We start from the raw sequence: 22,939 nt of genomic DNA, 5'->3' as shown, positions 1-22,939 counted from the left end.
GGCACGGTGTCTGTTGCTCTGCTTTGCTCCTTCTTGCCAGAGGGTGCTCTCTAGTGACGAGCAGTGTCCAGTAAATAAAAGCCAGGGCTCAGCACACTGCAAAAAGTTTCTCTTCTCTGGAGCATTCTCCTTGCAAATACTCTGTCACTTTAACAGGGTCCTCTACTTCTTTAGGGGTGAACTCCCAAACCACTGTAGCAGAGAATTTCCCCCAAACCTGGGCCATTTTCTCCCATGCTATGCATGTCTATTTACCTTTGGGGGCAGATCTCTGAATGACCTCCCTAGAAATCTCTGTTCTGGCTCTCAATATGTCATAGAGCTCACTGAGTAGACCTGGCAGACTTATCAACAAGAACATGCTTTCCTTAACATACAAAGGGAATTCAGCTCTCAAAAGCTGTTGTAACAGGCCTGAGGGAGGAAAAACAACTGAAATCCTGGGCAAAACCATCCTTCCCTGTTCTCTCTGGAAAGCAAGACTGAATACTCAAGTGACCCTCATTGCTTCGATGTTATAATGTCATAATCTGGCATCCACCAGTACAGCAACAAAGCAATCCTGATTGCTCTCCCTACTCTGAAAAAGCTCCCCATGAGGATCACCTATGGCAATATATAGAGTTAGGTACTACATCCACATGAACAGACCAAGCAACATTGTGACCCAATACAGAAAATGCTTGGACCAAACCTGTTTCCAACCTGCTCTGGGCAGATCTGTTGTTATCTCACCCCTTTGTGCCCAACATTGGGGCCAAATTAAGGCTGTCCTGGTTTAGGAATGGTATTCTCCAGTTTAGTGTTCCCACTGAAACTCCAAACCAGGCTGCCAATCACTTGCTCCCTCTTCCTCTCTTCCTCTTTTCTGCATCAGGATGGAGAGGAGAACTGGAAATACAAAATGTTGTAAAAACAGTTTACTGGAAACAGCAATGAGATAAGAAAAGGAGCAGTAATAGCAACCATTTTAAATAATAAAAAGAATACAAAAGAGCGAGTTCTTCACATGGAAAAATGCTTACCATGGAGTCCAATCCCATCCACTGCCACATCAACCCTGCCCTTACTGGTTACTGCAAAATAAACCCTGTCCTGTTTGGAACAGAATGACATTTCAAACATATCACCATACATTGAGTATAATAAAGAATCATAATAAACACAAAATAGCTTTTTAGCAATTTTTATTACAGTTTTGGCTAATTGTAGTACATAGATTTTTACAAGTTTTTGCACCAAGAACAAGTAATTTTTGCTATCAACTATAAAGCTCTGCAAATTTGAAAATATTTTTACTCCTAAAATAAAGACCATCACAACACAGTAACAGAAAAAGAACTGTGGCCAGTTCAGCAAGCCATCAGTGAGAATCTACCTTTTGTCCCCAAATCTTTCTGCTACTCATATCTTTTTTTTACCAGCAGCTTTTCTGAGAAAAGTAGTCTTGCTTTTCATGCCTTAGCACGAAACCATCAATTTCAAGACCATCTCAAGAAAAGTGAAGGGGAAATAGACCTTCAGAGACATCAGGCACACTACGAACAATTGTCCCAAAGGCTTCGGAAGAAGTGGCAATCAATTAAGTGGCAACCTGTCTTAAGTGTTGCAGCTAAAATGGTTAGTGCCATAAACTTGGTTTTTCCTATTAAATGCCAAAACAACATAAAAAAATATTTCTCCTGCTGAATTTTTAGATCAATTATTTTTTGCTTAAGAATCACCTGAAATGCTTTATCCTGATCAAATATTTTAATAGCTATGTAAATATTCCAAAGAATCACATATTACGTGAAATAATTTCACAGATGGTGACCAAATAGCACTGAACAAATGGACAATCTGCTCTTGTTCCCATGCTAAAAACATAGGAAAAAAACTCCTATCAATCCAAAATACACAGCAAGAGTGACAAGTACAACCAGGCTCCTGTGCAGCCATTTCACATTTCACAGTTTTTCTTCAAGTACAGGCTCATGGTAATAGAAATAAATAAGATGTTCAGGAGGGTTCTCTGACAGTGCTGCTACATTACTTTGGTCCTACACTTTCTTTTGAAAAAATAACTCAAGAATTTAGAAGCACATGTTTTTCCATCAAACTTTTATATGTAAAGATTGGACAAAATGGGATTTGACTGTTTGGTGCATACAAAAGGGTTCTCATTTTCACTTTTGTCAAGGTTATGGAAGGCCAAATGACTGGTGTCAAAGTTGGACAGTAAATACTTTTGAAAAGAGAGCTGGAGCTCCTCAGCAGAGGCTACAATGCAGGGTTTTACTTCACATTTTTGGAAAGATTCAAACATAAAACAGTAGTTTCAGTCAGGAAAAAAAATCAGCTGATTAACAGGCTTATATTTAATCTAGCCACTGAAGTACCACTGGAATTACACATTAGCTGTAGAAATTCTATTCTTTTTTTCAAAGAAACATTAACAAAATTATAAAAGTCACTGCTGCACTTGAGCTCAAAGAGGGCCAAAAGAAGTTGCAATTCTATCTGTTTATTAGCTGCTCAGACAAGGGTGTTTTGTGATAGATCAGATGAAGAAATCTGATTGATGGCTTTATCAGGAGCAGCAGACTACCCAGGGTGTGTCACTGCTTGCCCTGTCAGCCACCACCTGGACAGTTGTGTGCTACATTGACTATTTGCTGCAAACACAACACGAGGCATGATCTGCAGCACAAGTCCAGCCAGGCTAAAAACAGTCTCCTTTGCTACCAGGATTAAGAGTGACCTTGGCCTAACAAAAAAAACCCAGAATCACTCCTGAATTTATACTGCTGACTTCATCCTGGAGCAAGAACTAAAAATACAGCTTGCATTGATCCTGTGAGGAACAGGTCACTTTTATAAAGAAAAGTGTGCTAATATATATTTTTACTACATGTAACAGTTTGCAGTGGCCCAAAAATAGTATGAAAATACTTATTAGGAATTATAGAATTTCTTATCTTTTGGATATAAGAAACACCCATGCATAGAAAACTACTTTTTGGAGTTTACCTCATTCAACAACAAAATCAGTTTTATTCAAGTTTGTTTGGCTACAATAACACCAGAAAATAGCTGGAGTGATTTGCAATGGCTTACAAGAAACTATTCAAAATTAGCTGCAATAGAGTAAAACATTTTAGGAAAATAATAACCCTCAAGGTTAAATCTAAAAGAAATAATACCTGTCACGTAACATACAGTGTGCCTCTCACAGAGGCATTTCCTCTTCTTTCTTTCACTAAGACACAAGGCATGCTTGAATTTTCATTTGATATTTTGCAGAGGCCAAGGGAATCCTCTGCTGTGAGCAGAGACAGAGAAAGGGCTGCTGGTCTCGTGCACACATGTAAACACTGCAATATATATAAAATTAACCTGGCAGGGGTGCAGCCTTAGTGAGGTGACTGTTACCCAGCACTGAACAAGGTATCGCTGACAGCTGCTTATTTCTAAATGGAATACAAAGTTAAAAGCAGGGAGCTAATAAGGTATATTAAAAAAATACTATTATCTAATGCTTATCAGGCTAGAAAACTTTCAGTTACTATTTTGTATCCCTAATAGAAAATTTAAAATAACCTCAAGATAAGAAAGACTAAAGAAAACAAAAGTCAAACATGTATAATATATAAAAATACCTACTGACTACATGTTACGAAATACATCTCACAAGATGTTAGCACAAAACAGCCCCACATTAAACTCTACAGTAAGCTCCAGATCATATGGAAGCAAGAGGCATCCTTTCTGCCTCCACCACTGCAATCCAGCTCCAGAAGGTCTCCTGTGAGTCAGGCGATAAAATCATCTAAAAACAAGACAGGAAAATACCATTTCAGATCAGCAGTCTTCTCACATTAAGAAACCTGAAAGAACTGCACACATTTTATAAGTCACAAGGAAACAACGATTCATCATGAGATTAAGAAACCTATTTAAACTATTTCAAAGACTTCTTCCATAATTCTTACCAGTATATATTCTACTGACTTTATGGAAAATTTTCATATATATACAAACTGTTTAGTTTGACTCCAAGCCATTTAACTTTGCAAACAGCAGTTAATCCTTATAAATTAAAATTAAGACTAAAACCTACGGAAACTCAACTCATAAACATTTTTCCAAAGTTTCTTAATACCAAGGACACTAGAGAGCAGCTAAAGGAGAAGCCCTTTAAGTGGCTATGTGAGCAACTTACCCAAGACTTTACACATGGTGCCCATGAACTGCACTGTTGTCACCTTCTCCACTTTGCATCTGCATCTGCATCTGTGCCTGCATTCTTGCAATCATCTCCTGCATGCGACGGAGCTGGAAAAGCAGCACATAAGAATTCTGTAGCCTAATCTCACCTCAGAATAATTCTTCACTGTCACTACTCTAACACTTATTTTCATTAAAGAGTGATCACATATCTGCATTTTCTTTATCTGACAGGTAATGATCTCAGGTTATGGCATGTTCTTTTATTGCTCTTCATCACTGAAGAGGCTGGCATTTACTGACTGAAATAAATAGGCTTAATTGTTGCACTGTGGGATGGGATTTTAAAGCATCCTTAAATTGAAGTCTCTGACGTTAACTGTATAAAAATTATGGTTCTGAAGTACGGAACAAGCATTTACACTTACTAAAGTTTATCAGAAAAAAAAATGCAGCCTGGTTATGTCCTTTCAAACTACTCCTTTATCTGTCATCAAAACAAAAATTGTCAGGATTATTCCCCCATTCCCTTGCTAGGGATGACTAGATGGAAGCAAGTATTACAGGTAAACCATCCAGTGAGACACAAGCATAATTAAACTTGGTTGAAACTCAGTTTTAGAGTATTGCATTTAAACATATTAAACATTTGAGCACAAAGAAAGTATGTAAATCACCTACAAAGATTAATTAAACCATGTTGCACATACATTACTTGAATCCTTTATTGCACCCAACTCTGGCAGGTGGCAAGTCAACCTCACTATGGAAATAATTTTGGATGCCTTTGTGCACTCACACTGTAAGCTCAAACTAAACTGTTAAGCTTAATAATAAAGTTAAACCTGTAGAATGCTTACACTATATTTGTTTTTAATATTGCCTGCAACAACAACCCTTTTCATTTTCCCTTGGTTACATTTTGGGACTTGGGTCCTCACTAAGATCACTAGTAGAAGTCTGAGGATCTGCTTGTGCTGGGGCAGGCTAAGGAGTTCATCTAACACAGCCCTCCCCCCAGTTCCAGCTCTTAGAAAGTGCATGGAAAAGCCTCACAGCCAGATGTCCACTCCCAGTACTTACCCACAGTGCTCAAAATCTAGAATCTGTCTTTGGAGCTTGCCAAACCAAAAAATTCCACTTTTGCATTTAGCAAGCACACTCATGGAGAAAGCAAACTCTCCCATCTCAGCATTTTTGAGCTCACCTGCTCAAAAATACCTTGCTATGGACAAATTCCATGCTAATGAATACCACAATTTACAGACTATGCTAGAAGTATCTTTTTTAATTCAAATCAGTCATCTATTAATCCCATTAACCATGACCTCTTGTTGTGCAGTAGATTCCCATTCATTCTGCCATCTGTGATCATGTCATCTACCTTTTCCTTCTGTCACCTACTTCTCATCTATTAATGAGAATTAATTAATCTTATCTACCTAAGCACAGGACCTGCATCAAGTCTCCACTTCAGCCTTTCTGTCCACATTTTGCTTTTCATTGCACTTTTTCTAGTTTTTCCTATCTATAACCTTTTTAGGTCAGAGGAACAAGAAAAGCAGCACTAGAGCTAAGCATTATGAATTTGTCATAGGGGCAGAATTAGAATTTCTGTTTCATTTTTTATTGCTGATCATTTCTTCTACCACCATTCACTCTTTTGCTGCATAGCTGAACTGACTTTGTCCCAACCTGCAGCTGTTAACTGTAGAACCCTTACTCCCATGAGGATGGTTCTCCTTGCCACACAGTGTGTGTTACACCCATTGCTGATCACTACAGTGGAATCATGTTTTACCAAATTCCACTTGTTCCAAAAAATCCCTATCCTGAGTCTCCTCTCACCTCTTCTCATTCTGTTTCCTTAGTGAACCTTAAATAACTTTATATTGGCATATAACTGTTTTTCCTTTACCAATTACCAAGATCATACAAATATTTGCTCTTAAGTAGCAACAAAAGAACAAAAATACCCCCATTACAAGAATATAAAGTTCTGTCATCTTACTTCTGCTTCCTTCTCAAGCAGAATCTGGTCTTTATTTACTTCTTCATCTTCTATTTTCCTAAAATAATATTAATATTGTTAGAAACATAAAATCATTAAGGTTGGAAAAACCTTCTAAGATTGCTGAGTCCAAGCATTAACCCAGCATTGAGTTCACCACTAAACCATGTCCCCCAGTGCCACATCCACAAGCAGTTTGAATACTTCCAAGGATGGCAGCTCCACCACTGCCCTTGGGAAGCCTGTGCCCGTGCTCACCCTTTCTGTGAAGAAATTTCTCATAATATTTAATCTAAACCTCCCTGGTGCAACTTGAGGCTATTTTCCGTCATCACATCACTTGCTGCTCGGAAGAAGTGACTGCCTCCCCCCTGCCTTTGTTCAAGATTTCCTACAACTTTGCTAAGAGCTTTCTCCTACTCCATGTCACAACAGGGAAGATCTACTAATGGATCTAATCAAGCAAGTGCCATCAAATCTGCAAAGCAAACAAACTGGTGTTTGTTAAAAAGTTAACAGAGAAATACGTTGTAAGAAGAATCTGCTGTGCCCCAAAAACTCTTAGTGAGGACAGTCAACAAGCACCTATTGTCAAGCACTCCTGGTAGCAGAAGTGCAAGCTTGAAATAAATTCCCATGAAATCTACTCTCACTTCTAGTAAACCTCACTACCTTCTAGTGCCATTTCAGAAATGTGGAAGGAAAGGTATATGGGCCACTTAACTGGAAAAAATACAAAAACATGCTTTAGTTTCACATACCCAACTTCACAGCAACTTGAAATCCTCTAAAAACTAGATGACCTTAGGTCACATTACTTCTAAGGCCATTGTACATGCCTGTTGGATAAGAGGCACCAGAATTTGGGAAGTTTGAGGACTTTTACCTTGGATTTCAGAAAGCAGGATTTAAAGTCAGGAGAGAAGAGCATTTTATCTTGCCTGCAGGCCAATGCTACAGACAGGAAACTGTAGAAGGAAAACTCCTTTTGCTGAAAACTGACCAGACATATGACAAAATCTCTGCTAACAGTAGCATGGGGAAACTTCTGAAAAATGTCCCAAAGTCCCCAAAATGTGCAATCTGGAACCCTCTAGTGGCTATAAGAAGAGAAACACCTAAACCAAGAAACAGGCAGTTTCCCACAAGAACTCACCAACTCACCTTTACAGACCCTGTTATGGTACTTTAAAGTGGGGTGTTTTGCCCAGCTCTGTTTCCAGGAAAGCTGTGCCCTACCCAACCCAGCTCAAAACAGGGCTAACAGCCATTACCCTGTGACTGCTACTATTTATATATGTCATGTTTAATAAAGCATTGCAAAAAAATTCTATCATCTCTTTTTAAGGCCTAATCCAAATATTCCGGTTGTTAATTCTGAGAAAAACCCACACACATTTTAAGATATCAGCTCTGATCTAATTTAGAGATTTTTTAAGACAACATTTATCATAGACATCTGTCCTACTTTGCACATTTGCACCTTCCAATCCAGCTGTGTTTAAGCCTCAGACCAAAGCACAGATCTATTCTCATAGTTCCCTAACTCCACAATTGTCACTTCAGATTTACCAAATATTTTTTGTTACACTCTTTTCGAGCTGGTCAATAGAACTTGGTGTTGACTGGAGTTACAGGGCTGTCCTTGGTCTACCAAATCCTAGCAAGGCAATGGTAGGTGAGACACAGAGAGCAAAAGACAAATTCAGAAGAGGAAGAAGCAGCATGCAACCATGAGATGACAACCTGGTGCCTCGTTTGAGCCTCTCAGAGCGGAAGTTCTCATAGTGAAGATCCTGGGTCACCTCCTGAAGGTCTTGCATATGGGTGCTGGAGGAAGAAAAGTGATTAAAAGATAAAACATCCTTGTGTCACATCAGTTTGCTGAAGCAACTCTGGCATTCAGCACGGTCTTGGATCAACGTGCTTAGCATGCACACCCACTTGGCATACTAATTTAAAAGCTAATTCCAGTTAAATTGGTGCAATAAAGGGCACAGAGAGGTCACCTCAGCCCTGAGACTGCCCTGACAGAAGCTGTGCTCCTGGGAGAGGCCTTTGGTAAACCTGAGCAGGCGAAACAGAGTAGCAAAGACCAGGAAAAAAAACAGTGGACTCTTCACCTCTGCTCCTTTGCAAGTGTATCTACTTATAGATACATTGAAATAAGCACAATCTGGTGTATGTTCCAGGGCATTTGAGTAACAATACAACACTACTTTTTGCCAAAAGAATCAGACAAATCATTATTTTCACAGAATCACTGATTAATTCAGATCAGAGAGAACCTATGTGTCCTGTGTGCTCCAGCCTCTGACTAGACCTAGCTCAGCTAGGTCAAGGCTGCTCATGGCCTTCCCCACACAAATTCTGAAGGTGTCCAGGGATTACACAGCTGTAACCCCCCAATGCAGTGCTTGATTATCTCGGTGATTGTTTTCTAAACTACTATGTAATTGGAATTTTCTAACTTACATTAACATGGTCCTCAGCTTCAGGAAGTCATTATGCTCTGGATTCTCCACTTCAACTACACCCCATGGGTAGAGTCGACCTCTAACTTTTTTACCTTTTGCTTCAATGAGTTGATTGGACCCCACTACACAAAATGGAATGCTGGCCTGAAAGTCAAAAGTGCAAGTTACTTATAATGAACCAGGACAAACAACTCTAAGAACAACTTTTGTTCTGCTCACCACTGCATACCATGGTAATAGGTTCATAATTCTTTTAAATTAAAGGTGTAAAATAAATAAAAGTAACTTCTGCCACCATCCTCTAAGCTAGAGAATCCTGGGCAGAGACACAGTGACTCACCCCAGGTTGCATTGCAGGTCTTGTTCTAAAGCCATCTAAGCAGTCTGAAAAAATACAATATATTATCTACCTATATAACCTATTAAACCAGTCACACCTTCAGGAGTCTGGTCTGCTCTTTAAAATCTTCATCCTCGTCTGATTCAGCATCAGGCAGGTGATAAATCTTGATGCCATGCTCTTCTATTTCATCCAGAATCTGAGATATGCAATAAAAGAAATCTATATAATGCACATATAAAATCAGTACCTTCAAATTTTAACATAAAATTACTTAATACACAATCTCTTAGGAAATCTGGATTTGTCTTACTGATCTAAATTGCTCAACAATTGGAGAAGAATATCATGAAGAAATACCATATTTCTTCATTACATTCAACAACTACTTGCCACAGACTTTCAGACAAACAATAGTGTTCACAAAACCATCATCCTTTGTGGAAACTGTGTTTTGTTAAACCTTTGCTTTTTTTTTTTTTTTTTATAATAAAAGCATTGACTCTGAAATCATACCTGCTTTCTACAGTTTAACCTTCTTGCTCTTACCTCTGAATTACTGCTTGAGGGGGTAGGAGTGGGAGTGTTTGAAAAACTGAGATATAGACCCACCAAATACTTTTTTCTTCATTACTGCCAGTAATGGTACCTGCAGCAGAAATCCATTTGCCATAGACCCCAAATTTTGCTCTTTAAAAAAGAATAATCTTTTTTTTTTCCTGCAGAATTCTACCACTCTAAACATACCTACTAGAGTATACTATATATAAAGTCTCTGTTTTTGTTCCAGATTGGGTAAGATAGCTATAATGATTTTCAGAATAACTGACAAAAATTAGGAAGTTTTCAATGCAAGAGCTAAGACTGGAGCAGGTCTTTGACAAGTTAATTCTAACACTTCTTTCTAAACTTCATAGCTGTTACTAGCTTATAATGGTTTGTTGAATCCCACCTCCTCCCAGCAAATACAGAATCTAGTCCTGCATGACTGAATGTATTAAGAGGTCTTGCCTCTGGAAGACAGAACTGGAATGCTTTAGGAGTGACATAGAGGAAGAAAAACAACCTCAAAATGAGAAACATCTCTGAAAATCCCATTTTTTAACTATCAGAATTCTGACTGGGTAAAAAACAAAATATACATATGCACATTCCATATGCAGATACTATCTCTGCTTTGGGACTGATTAAACAGGTAGCAGAGCAATTACCATCAGCTAATGTATTTAAATATTTCTCCAAAGTTTCAAAGTTCACTCATTATCTAATTGTAAATGTAGCCAGACTGCCATTTTGCAAACAACATTCTAAGGCAAATTTCTCAGTTAAATACATAATAAAATAATTCACAAAATATCAAACTACATATAAAGTGATGCTACACTGTGCATGAGATTATATTTTCCTCAGAGTAAGGTTAATGAGAATGTCCCTCTCTTCAGCCACCATACTGCTACAACCAAAGCACAACACATTTCTGCAAGCCAGAAAAACACTCACCCTTTTCTTCAGTCTCTCTCGCTCTTTCAGAGAAAGTGTATCAGCTTTTGCAATCACTGGTACAATATTTACTTTGTTATGTATGGCCTTCATAAACTCAACATCCAGAGGCTTAAGGCTAAAATCAGAATATGGAAAATTTAAATTTATTTTTACTCTAAACCACCAATTTATTTTCACTTCAACATAAGTATCTCTCTTTACACAGAGAGAAAGAACACAGCCAATTATTGTCAGCAGTTATAGCAGTTACTTGAGTAATGGCAACCTGATTCTGAAAATTTAGGTCAACAGGCACAAACCAACTCTCTAAAACAAAATAATGCAAAAAAAAAAAAGACAGAGAAACACCTACCCATGACCAAATGGTGAAATGAAATAGAAACAGCAATGAACTCGATTATCTACGATATGTCTTCTGTTCAATCCACTCTCATCATGCAGGTATCGCTCAAACTGCTCATCAATGTAAGAGATTATGGTCTTAAAACTGTAAAACAAACAGGGATTTGAGGAATCACCAAATGGTCCACAATTTCAGGGCTCTCAAAGGTGATATTAAACCACTAAGATACCCTGTGGATGAACCTATCTTCTGATGAACAAAAATTTATTTACTGATTCTATAGAACAGGGAAAATAGAAGAGCACATATCTTAACATTTTAATTGAATTCTAGAGTAACAAGCTACTATGCATAATATGTATATATAGAGAGTAAGATAACATATACATAACCCAACCTCAGTTCTACTTTCTCTTGGATTCTTGTTTTCATCTTGACTAATATTAACCACACACTTTCAAGACATTTTAAGGTTCTTGTTCCAAACTGATTTAAAATCATAAGTGGTTTGCGTTGGAAAGGACCTTTAAAGGTCACCTATTTCCAAGCTACTGCCATGGGCAGGGACACCTTCCATTAGCCCAGGGTGCTCTAAGCCTCATCCAGCCAGGCCTTGAACACTTTCAGGGATGTGGCAGCCTGTGCAACCTGCAAAAAACTCTGCTACATTCCACCTCAATCTTCTCTCCATTTCAAACCACTGCCCCTTGTTTTGCTACTATAGGCCCTGGTATTAAGTCTCTTGCCAGGTTTCCTGTGAGCCTCTTGGATATATTTCAAGGCTAGAGTTAGATGTCTCTGGAGTTTTCTCTTTTTCAGATGGAATCTCAACTCTCCCAGCCTCTCTTTACTGCTTTTTTCGCCCTTGGATCATTTTCCTGGTCCTCCTCTGCACCTGCTCCAATATGTCCATGTCTGCTTTGTGCTAGAGCCCCAGAGCTGGATGCAGGTCTCACAGGAGTGGGGCAGAACTCCCTGCCTCAACCTGCTGGCCACATTGCTTTTGGTGCAGCCCAGGATACTAATGACTTTTGGGACTGCTTGCTCATATCCAACTTTTTGTCCACTCGTGTCCTGGTTCAGAACAACAGAACCCAGAGCAACAGGAGAGGGCAACTCAAGAGAGGAGCAACTTATTGCAGTGTGCTGAGCCCTGGCTTTTATTTACTGGACACTGCTCATCAGTAGAGAGCACCCTCAGATGAGGAGGAGGAAAACAGAACAGGCACCATGGCCATTCCAGCTGCAGCTGAACCACTGCCACAACCTGTGCCATAAACAGCTGCCCCTACACAGAAGAAATCTGAGACCAAATCAGTTTGCTTAGTGAAGGATGAAGAGGAAGCAGGGCTCTCACAGCAGGAGGAAGAGTCACGACCAGAGATAATCACCTAACTGCTATCCCTGGTGAGCTGCAAGATATGTGAAAAGATTTCAGCTGCTGTTTGGGGGAGACCTTGACAACCTGGCTGCTCTGGTACCAGGATATTGTGGCCCACCATATGGAACCAGATCATAGGGAAGCCAAGCAACTGGGATCTCTGTCCTGGAATGTGGGCATTGGCAAGGGGATTGGTGAGAGGACAGGAACTCTCAGCTCTAGTGGCGACTTCTGTCAAGCATGAGGGAAAGGTACTCCCTCAAGGATGATCCAATGGTGTGACCAGGCAGGCCATGGAGGAAGGAATCCAAAGAGAATTAGCTGTGCTGGAGGCAATCTACAGGAGTACAAATAATCATCAGTCCCCTGTAGATCCAGATGAGGTGCACTGTACACAATCCATGTAGTGGAAGCTTGTACAGAATGCACCATTGTTGTACGTCAATCCATTGGCCTTGTTGTCGGTGAAAGAAGGACAGCAAACAGTGCTTCATGTGACCCAGCTCTGGCAACATTAATATAATTATTTTTCTTCCCTACCAACCTGCACCTCAGCTGTGGAAAGACTGTCCAGGATTAAGAACAGATTTGAAAAACTTGAGCAAACTAGAGAGGAAATGTTCCATACTCCACCAGTATGGGCCAGTCTCTGCTCTTGGGAGCAAGCACCCCCATCCTCAAGAGACAGGATATGCACCACGAGGTAATCTGTGGTTTTACTGCATGACCACAGAAAAGACAGGAGGAAGTGGGATGGAAAACCCACCACTGCCTCAGCAGCATAGGTGCAGGAGTTGAAAAGGAAATACAACCACCACAGGAAATTCTACAAGCATAAACACAGCTCCAAGTTTCCAGCGGGCATGTCCTCAGACAGAACAGAAAGGCTGATGTTACCTCTGAAGTGTAAGGCCTCAGAACACTTGCAGTACATTGATGACATTATCATAAGGGGAAACATGGTAGAGGAAGTTTTTGAGCAAGGGGAAAACATAACCCAGATCTTCCTGAAGGCTGGTTTTGCCATAAAACAAAGTAAGATCAAGGGACCTGCCTAGGAAATCCAGTTTTTAGGAGTAAAATGGCACAATAGGCACTGTCAGACTCCAATGGATGTGACCAACAAAACAGCAGTTCTGTCTCCAGTGACCAGCAGGAATGAAGCTCAGGCTTTCCCAGGTGCTGTGAGTTTTGTATGATGCACATTCCAGAGTACAGTCAGACTGTAAGGCCTCTCTATCATGTGACCCAGAAGAATGATTTCAAGTGGAGTCCTGAACAACAATAAGCTTTTGAAGAAATGAAACAGGAGATTGTTCATGCAGTAGTCCTTGGGCTTACCAGGACAGGACATGTGGTCTTGAACCTGAATTTCACTTTATTGGGAGGCACTAATTTCCAAAGCTCTGGGGAAAGCTGGACGGTACCTTGAGGTTCAGGGGGCTTGAGAGATGTGGGAAAGGGATTACCACTGAAAACTGATTGTTATTATTCTCAAGATTACTCCATAGTATTTACTGTAACTTAAATTTGTAAAAAAAAGCCAAACCCAAACAAATAAAATCTAAGATTATGAAAAGCACTTAAAAATTAGCTACAGAATCTGAGAATGCTCAAGCAAATGTGGACAAGATCTAGAGGTGGATTTTTGCTTGCACTGAAGAGTAGGTGATTTTTCTTCTCAGAGTATTATTGAGAGTCAAGGTCACTGTTCACTCAAAGCTCTCTCAAGCAAAATGGAAGTTAACAAATAAAAAAAAAATTGCCACAAAATTTATTTCAATTTGTGTCGAAGTTATTGATGCCTCCTCATATGTATCAGAATTACTCATAACAGCAAAATTAAGCTTCCTCAAAAACAGAAAACAAAAAATCCCACCTCCAATTCAGCATTTCACAGACACACACCACACTTCTGTCACAAATGTTTAAAGTGAAAAGTTTTAGTTCTGAGTGCATAGATATGTATCCTGTATGTTTCCATTTCTGTTTGTAACTTTGTACATGTCTGTCATAAATGTTTATGTATCTCATAAGTGTTAATTCCAGCTGTAGCTTTGTACAAGTTGTTACTATAAATGTTGTATAGTCGTGATTGCAGGTTTGTATAAATTATCACTATAAGTTTTAAATAGTAGGAGTGTAAGAAGTTACAGTTAAAGAGTTGTTAGAGTATTTGCCAGGCTGTCAGCAGAGAGAGACAGAGAAGAAAGAAGGGATCCTTCCTCCCCTGCAGTAGGATCTGAATCAGGACATCACTCCAGGTCAATAATTGGTGGACCAAACGGACTACCAATCATTCAAATGTGGGAAAAAATGATTGGTCCAGAGGAGCCCCTGCTAAAGACCAATGAGACTCTAGAAAAGGAGCCAATCACCTTGAGGATCTAAAAACCACCAATCCTGGGAAGAAGGGAGAAGATAAAAGGGGCTGACAGCTTGAGGGATTGCCTTTTCTCTGAGGGACACTGTTGCCTAAAGGGGGAAGTGGCCGTATGGTATCATACGTACTTTGTTACTCTGGTATGTCATAAGGGGTTTGGGACAAGCCTGACCCTTTTGCTGTTCCAATAGTCCTTTTGTTACAATAAATGATTGGCCATTTTTCTTTCTAATTCCGGATGTTCAGCCTCGTTTACAACACTTCCATCCCCCAGGACAGATAAGAAATCTCTGTCAGTCTCCATAGCTAGACCAGGAGATGTTTTCTGTGCACGTACCAGTCCCGGCAGTTGATGGCATCCCCATATCCCGGCGTGTCCACAACCGTCAGCCGCAGTTTCACGCCCCTCTCCTCAATCTCCACTGTGGAGGCTTCGATCTGCACAGTGCGTTCAATCTTATCTGAAAGACAACAAACTCCAACCCTCAGAATCCAATTTGGAACACCATGTCATTGGGAGATAAGCTCCAAAGATTAATTGGCAGATAAAACAGCATAAATATTATTCTATCAATTACATTCTAAGGCCTGATAACCAAAGAAGTCAGTATATAAATTCCTTATATGTTATTAGAGGACTGTAGGAGATTTCACACTTTTCTTAAAGATAATGCAGAAATTAAGGCAAAAGGGACTGAGACAAAACCATAGGCACTTGGAGAACCATACAAAACTATAATTAATGGATTTTTTTTTCCTAAGGCTGGAAGTTATAAGTAATCATCAGCTAACATGATAAAACCATTAAAGCAAATCATTCAACAGGTAGCAAAAAGAGAAAAATTGCATCTCTTATTTTATTACAATATTCTTTTTTGTTGGATTATTGCATACCTTGATTAACAGAATAAAAATACAACAAGGAAATGAAGAATAGAAAATGAAGTTCTCATTCACTCAATATCAATCCTAAGCAAATGAACTTAGGAGAAGGCAGGAATAAATAACTTATATGTTTACAATTGTGAGAGATTAAAAACTAAATAAATTTTCTGATTGTTTTAATTGATTGTCTATCATACTGTGACACAATGACTGTTTTAAGCAAAAGAAGGGATCACATTTCTAGGTGCTATTATAATACACTCAAGAACTAAATAACAAAGACCCCACAGATATCCTGGATGCAGAGGAAAATGGTTTTATCAAACAGCTCAAGTGTCAAGAAATACATTAGAAATCATTACAGCTGGAAATCATTGCTGACTGTTACCAAAATTCAAAGATAAAAGCACATCCAACTCTAAAAACCATTGAGCAAAGATATATTTACCAGCAGCTCCTGGGATTATCCTTTCTGGGTAGAGATCTGTCAAGAAGAGGCTGTTTATTAATGTAGATTTTCCTAATCCAGATTCACCTGTGAGTCAGTATAAAGATAAATTCAACATATTTACATAAGTAATTCCAGGAGTATCTGACAGTATTGTCTGACTATAGATTTTTTTTTCATATTTCTTTCAAATTAAAATTTTGCAACTTCTAATTTTGGATTAGCCAAGTTTGCACAAAAAGGTTGAAAAACAATTTTTACATCTTGTCCCTTTCCCAGAGTTTTCACTCATGATTTGTGATTAATGCTGCTATTCAAGTGGAGTTGTGACCCATTTAGACTTAAGATTTCCCATTTCATGTCTCCTGATTTTTTAAGACATGCTTTTCTGTTATGGCTGCAGAATGTGAAATATCATACCCAGTGAGAAGCTATATCCTGTCAAGGCTTAATCATTCATTTAAATAATGCAAAAAGCATTCCTGAACTTCTGTACAGCCAGACATCATAAAGTGGGATTTATTTCTGGTTTTTTATGCTAATATGGCAAACAAGAAGTCAAAGCAAGAGGAATATGGCCACTGAGCAATTTTTTTTGTACTGATGAACTTGGGGATTACCAAATGGTACCGTAAATATATTTTTGTTCTAGAGACTGATGGCCATGAGGAAAATTCAGAGCACAACTAACTAGTTAAAGATCAAGATTTTAATCAGAACAAATGTCCATAGCATAAAAAAGAGCTTCAACTTGAAATGCTCGGTATGCAGTCCACTGAAGAGACCTTTTCTAGAATTTAGTTTTATTTCAAGTGTTGATAGGATTAAATTAAAAAATTAGATGTTAAAAATGATGGGTCACAAAATCTTGGATGGAGTAACACAGATCATTCTGTAATATGAATCTGACAAAAATATCTGAACAAAAGAAAAAAAGGACAGAAATTGCTTAAAAATGAAGATTTGAGTAGGAACTGCCAGTTTTTAATGCCTTATAGAATACAAGTTTCAAGATCAGATTGTGCCAGTGCAGGCCTCACCAGTGAAGGTGACACACACCCAGAGTAACTCAATAGTCACAAGGAATCATTTCAGCAAGACCAAATAAGTATGATTTCATCCAAGGCTAGATTCCACAGTTTCACAATGGGTAAATATCACACATAAACTAAATCAGTTTTCATAGCCACTGTCAATGATAATACTGGCAACAGTAGTTCAGTGACTCTTAAGTGAAATAGCTCTTTAGATGAAGTCATAGCTTAATAGCAAGAATGAACATAAAAATAAATACAAGTGGCTGGGATTTCTTTGGGAGCAACACAGCCAAGCAGCCAAATGCTTAGAAACTCCAGCTCATATCTTCAGACACCACAGTAAACAACAGCAGGAAAAGAACCCAGAAACCAAAAGCTGTGTGAAAAAAGAAAAGCATTGATTAGGATTCTATCAGCACAGACAGAGGGCAGCTTTTAAAGAATTATCCTGCACAGAAATGAAGAAGGATGGTAACTTAATGAGGAACGATAGTTCAAAACAGGCACTGTGACACAGCCCACAAGAGAACTTAAACTCCATGCATATTTGAAGAGAAAGAATTCACATTCCAAACTGTTGAAATAATCATCAATTTAAAGCACAGTTTATTTTATCTCACAACATCTGCATCCTTCTGCTAGTGTATCTTAAAATACCACTCCAAGTTTTCAATGAAATTATTTTTTTCCAACTCCTCTTCCTGTAGTTCTCATTTATCCCTTAAAATACTGGCAGGCAACAACCATAAAGTTCCACTTTATTCTAACATGGGGGGAATTAATTGCCTTTCTGTTACTCTTACACCATGTCATTTCCCCTCTATTTCTATTTTACAAGAGACTAGAAACAACTGTTGGTCTATATACATTTACATTGCTTTCTTCCAGAACTGTTTTATGTGGCATTGTTCGCAATTAGAATTCAAAGAGATCTGGAAGTTAAGTTTAGTTACAGCAAAGAAAGTGCATCTTTTCTGTCTCAAAACTTTTCACACTTTTAGGATCATTGAACAGCAAATTCTGAAGAGTTACAGTAGACAGCATAATTAGAAGCAGCTACTTATAGTTTGGGTTTACTCTTAGATTTTATGAGGTATCCTTTATAGTGTCATCCACATCAAATCCAGCAAAAGATACCGTAAAAAAACTAAGATAAAATTCTAGGAAGACAAAGACAAGGGCAAACTCTGTACAACACTGAACAATAAAATACACAAGTAGGACAAAAGCAATGCTAGGGCTGTCATTTGGCAAAACTAATGAAAGGTTTGAGGATACACTCTCCCTGTAACTACTGAAATCCAAAACAATTAAGGAGTTAAACACCTCCTATCATGCACTGTCTCACCTCTCCTGCTTATTCGCACTGTGATCTCTCTTAGGCAAATCTAGCAAACAAATGGGATTTATTTCTTGTGGTGCCAGGTAATGAAAAGCCTAATTCTATCACAGTACTTTTTGTGAAGGTCTATTTAAAAGTAAGAATTCAGAGTTCAAACATCAAAACTCACAAGTTATGGCTCACAGAGACATAGAAGACACCCAAGTCTGATTTGGGAGTCTATTTAATTTTCAAGAATAGCAACTGATTTCTCAAAGGATCAAGGTATTTCTGCAGACACCAAATTCTTCTTTTCTATTCCAGATACCAACACAGACTCCCAATGAATTGTCAAATAGAATGACACTTTAGATTACAACTGCTAACATAAAATCAGGATCAAAGTAAAAAGTAAGAGTTCACATCAAAACCAACTGGTCCAATTCTCAGTCTTTCTCACTCTTTTACAAGAGTATTGAAAAGGGTTGAAAAGACTAGAGTTCAGATTCTTTTGAACTAAAGAAGCACAAACAACATTTTAAATAGAATGGTCTCCTTAATACTAGTCTCTTAAAACACACAAGTGCACTTAGACTGTATTCAAATGCAAAACCAGTTTAAAATTACATTCTAAATGGAATGCTGGAATCCTGTAAGACAGGGGAGAAGGAAGGAAGGAATGATTGCTGGAGTGCACAATGACATTTCTTCACCCACAAACTTATTAATGTATTCAAGCATGGTTTGTAATGTGGTAAACAACTGCTGCAAGGATCGATACAATATAAAAGAAAGCTAAATGCGACAGTACAGGAAAGTTTCTGATGCAAGCTCAAGCCTTAGAATAGTGCAAGCAACATTCATTTTAACTTCAAATTCTTTGTGAGCAAGCACTAATTGTGATAAAAACTATAAAACACTTCCTTACCAACCACCATAAGAGTAAATTCAAACCCCTTTTTCACAGACTTTCGGTGAACCTGATTGGGAAGGTTTGCAAATCCAACATAGCCAGGAGTTTCTGGATTGGTAAATTGAGCAGGCTGTTGCTAAAAAGGAAATAATAATTATTTTTAAAAAAAGACAATAATAAGCAACCACTCAAGACTTACTAGTTTGTACAACTGCTTTCCTCACTTATCTCAAAAGGTTTGAAGCTATGTGACAGACAGGAAACGACTCAGCGGTTCCTACCACTCAACAGTTTCACAGAGAAGTGCAGAACAACTACATCGACCTAGAGCTTACAAAAACAAAGCCTCACTTCTTCAGCTATCCAACCATGATCACCCTGAGCAAAATAGAAACAAAATTCCAAATAATTATTTATCAAAGTATAAACTGTGGGCACTAATCACTTTTTGAACAGTCTTCAGTTCAAATAAAGTAGTTTTCTATGGACTTGAATAAAAAGATGAGCATTTCTGACCCATTTTTAGCATATCCAAAGGAAAACCCTGAGCAACTTGTCAAGTGACAGCTAGAAGTGCTCTTCAGAGAGCTCTCTTAAAGTGTGAGGAAGGGAATTTACACAATAGTGTTTGGAATGCTCATTGCTATAGATATGGCAGAGAAATCCTTACATCTCTTAGTTCCCTCTTCAAACACATTAATCAAGCACCCTTTATTTATCATTCCTTTCACTCCAACAAGCCAACATGGATTTACCCAGCATATCAAATGCTGGGGGCCAAGAATTAGATGAATCCCAGCATGACAATAATGTTTTAGGTTACAATATTTTAAAGGAAGGATTTTATTGGAAAACCAGTTGGTTCTATTAGTAAAGAAATTAATTAAATCTAAACCACCATTTTCTTGAATGATGCCTGCTCAAAACAGAATCACAGAAAGGAAGTTTCAATGGAGATGCACAAGGGAGCTTTTATACAACTCTGACCAAAATTAAATCCTTCCAAAAGTATTAGTTAACTGCAGAGATTTATACTTGCATGAAACTACTTTAATCTATACTTTACATCACTCATTTTTGAATATTGTGTCTCCTATAGACAGAAAATTTAGAATACCCTTTACCATCAAAGAAATGCAAGTTGCACAATTTGCCATTGAAGATTAATATTTTTTAAAAAATGTTTCACATTGTTACATTGGAAGACAGAAATGTTATTCTTACCTTGGACATTTTTAGAGAAGGGCAGGAAAAAATCTGAAAAATAACAATTTTTTCAGCTTATTAAAAATTGCATGAGGAAAAAGCTCACCCACAAACCAGTGTAATGTCTGCTGTTGGACACTAAATTGAAAAAGGAGCATCCCTGATTGGATGCCAGACTCTGAAACAGTGTCAACTTCTTCACAGAGCAAAAGTATTTGACTCTTCTGTACTAACAATGGGCAGAATCTTCAGCTACCTATAAACACAGTCAGACAATAAATTCAACCAGTATGAATGTGGGGTGCTGAAGGCACCAGATGTGAGATATGTGACAAATCATTCTGAAGCCTTGAAAGTCCACATCCTTTCCAGAAACTAACCAAACACCTTGCTAAAAGACACCTTGTTCTTTAGAGGGAAGTTTCTTCAAAGCCAAAAACCTCCCTTAACTTATGTATTATTTTTCTTTTCAAGCCTCTTTCTCCTCAACATTTCCATCCATGGCTGAGTGCTTTGTAAAGGGCTAACAGCTTCAAAATGAAACTTTTTCTCTTCCTCTTTTATTTAGGTTCTTGCAAACTCAGTCATTCTACCTTCTGTTTACCAACATAAAATTTTCATATGTGAAATATGAAACAGACAGGAACAAAAAAAAATTTTAAAATATTTCTTATCTAAAACTCCTAAGCAAAAAAGTCTCTCAACAAAGACTCGCCAACCACAAATTGGTGTGATTTCAAGAAATCACGTGATTTACTATGGCAACATAAAAATGTCAGCACATGCTGTATCTGCAAGTGCTAAGAGCTCAATTCCCCTTTCTCATCCCTTCCCTGGTTCACCCTCTTACCACAAGGTATCTGTTCCCACTCCCAAAGCCCACAGTCACCTCTCAACTAGCTCACTCACACTTTAATTCTCCGGATTTGACATTATCACTACCTGATTCTTGCCATCTTCCAAGCAGATTTTTGTCAGCAAGTTCAGCTCCGTGTGAAATTACACCAAACTGCTTCAGCTTGCAGCACCCTTCAGTCTGTTCCTCCCAGCAAAGAAACATCTTGGCATCAAAACAAACTTCCCAGCAACAGACAGCATAAGCCAAATTTTTTGTGTCAGGCACAAGGTAAAGTTGTTTCAATGTGGGGATGATTTCCAGGATTTTCTTCTCAAAGGTGCTATATAGGTGCATGTTTACCCAATTTTAACCTCATTCGGATTTGATGGGAGTTACAGACTGAAGATGTTAAGCATTGAAGCAATTTGGTGTCCCTTCTCACGAAGCCAAATTTGCTGAGAAAAATCTGGCATCCTGGTTACTGACACAAAATAAAAACTGGATAACATGGTTCCCAAGTGAAATTGCCAGATAAAAATAAAATCTAGTATCTGCAACATCTGCATTTCAGTCCATAAAATAGCCTATGACCTATGATGAATTCAGCTAGCGAAGAACTTATCCGTGAGCCTTTTATCATGTTAAGATTGCTCTGATAGCAACTCTTCCTTCCAAGAGTATTTCCTGCCCGGTGATGTCATTGATTCCTGCTTAAGCATTCTCCATGAGAGGTTTTCAATGCCAAACAAAACTAGATCCTGCTGGAACACAGAGGAAACATTCTTTTAATTTGTGAGACTTGTCTGTCACCCAACTATTTCTCAGAGGCGGGCTAAGAGCAGAGGAAAGTTTCTCACAGCTACGGAGAAACGAAGCAGCGAGCAGAGTGGTGAAGACGGCTGCAGCTACATTTTATTTTAACATTCGGACCAAGCACAGAAATCTTTCATGAATGATCTTCCCCACAGCGTTCCCGTCAGTTCTGAGCTCCCACACGGTCAGGGGCACACCCGAACCCGAAGGCCCCATCCGACCGCAACCCGAGCCCAGGGCATCGCATGGGGACCTTGGGGCTGCGGTCGGGGTTAGGGGCTTAGGGTTCGAGTGCCCCGAAGCAGCCCAGATTTTCCTGGAGCTGGTCGGTCATGCTCCTCACCCTCCGATTTCAAAAGCTCGGCTGGAGTATTTCCAGGCGAGCGTGTCCAGAAGCGGCTGGAGGAAGGAGCGCTGTTGGAGGGGCGCCGCTCCTCCGCGGCCCGGGGCTCCCACGGCGGCCCATACAGCACCAGGTGCCGCGCTGGTGAGTGAGGGCGCCTCACTCCCCGGCACCGCCCGCAAGGCCCATCGTCCCGCTCCCTCCTCACCAGCATCACCCAACCTCAACCAAACCCCTGAGGTTCGGGGGTCCGGCTGCGCGACTGGAAAGGACAGACCCATTCCCAGGGCTCCTGCCGGCCGCCTCTCTTCGCCCTCGGCCCTGTACGGCCGCGCACAGGGTCCCCGCGCTCCCCCGGGGCGGGACAGGGCCCCTCACCTCAGCGCAGCTCCGTTCGCGCCTCCCTCAGCCGCCAGCTCCGAGCCCCGCTCCCGCGCGCGCACGGCCGGGGGAGGGGAGGGGGCGGAGCCGCCCCGCCCCAGGCCCCG

The 22,939-nt window shown here is 39.4% G+C and overlaps 1 protein-coding gene across 1 annotated transcript; it reads right to left on the bottom strand.

Annotated features, from left to right (window-relative positions):
• Positions 1 to 1,170: 1,170 nt before the first annotated feature.
• Positions 1,171 to 22,924, bottom strand: SEPTIN2 (septin 2). The gene is made up of 13 exons (XM_066326090.1): positions 22,830 to 22,924; positions 20,476 to 20,508; positions 19,267 to 19,387; positions 15,981 to 16,067; positions 14,985 to 15,108; positions 10,893 to 11,027; positions 10,538 to 10,655; positions 9,135 to 9,236; positions 8,696 to 8,841; positions 7,967 to 8,050; positions 6,221 to 6,278; positions 4,205 to 4,317; positions 1,171 to 3,811 (listed from the first exon to the last, which is right to left on the bottom strand). The coding sequence occupies exons 2-12, from the start codon at positions 20,482 to 20,484 to the stop codon at positions 4,213 to 4,215; spliced, it is 1,089 nt and encodes a 362-aa protein (XP_066182187.1). The 5' UTR covers positions 20,485 to 20,508; positions 22,830 to 22,924; the 3' UTR covers positions 1,171 to 3,811; positions 4,205 to 4,212.
• Between the last annotated feature and the right edge of the window lie 15 nt (positions 22,925 to 22,939).

This window comes from Sylvia atricapilla, chromosome 10 (genome assembly GCF_009819655.1).
Source record: "Sylvia atricapilla isolate bSylAtr1 chromosome 10, bSylAtr1.pri, whole genome shotgun sequence".
NCBI classification, from domain to species: Eukaryota; Metazoa; Chordata; class Aves; order Passeriformes; family Sylviidae; genus Sylvia; species Sylvia atricapilla.
This window is presented reverse-complemented; position numbering and strand designations above follow the sequence as displayed.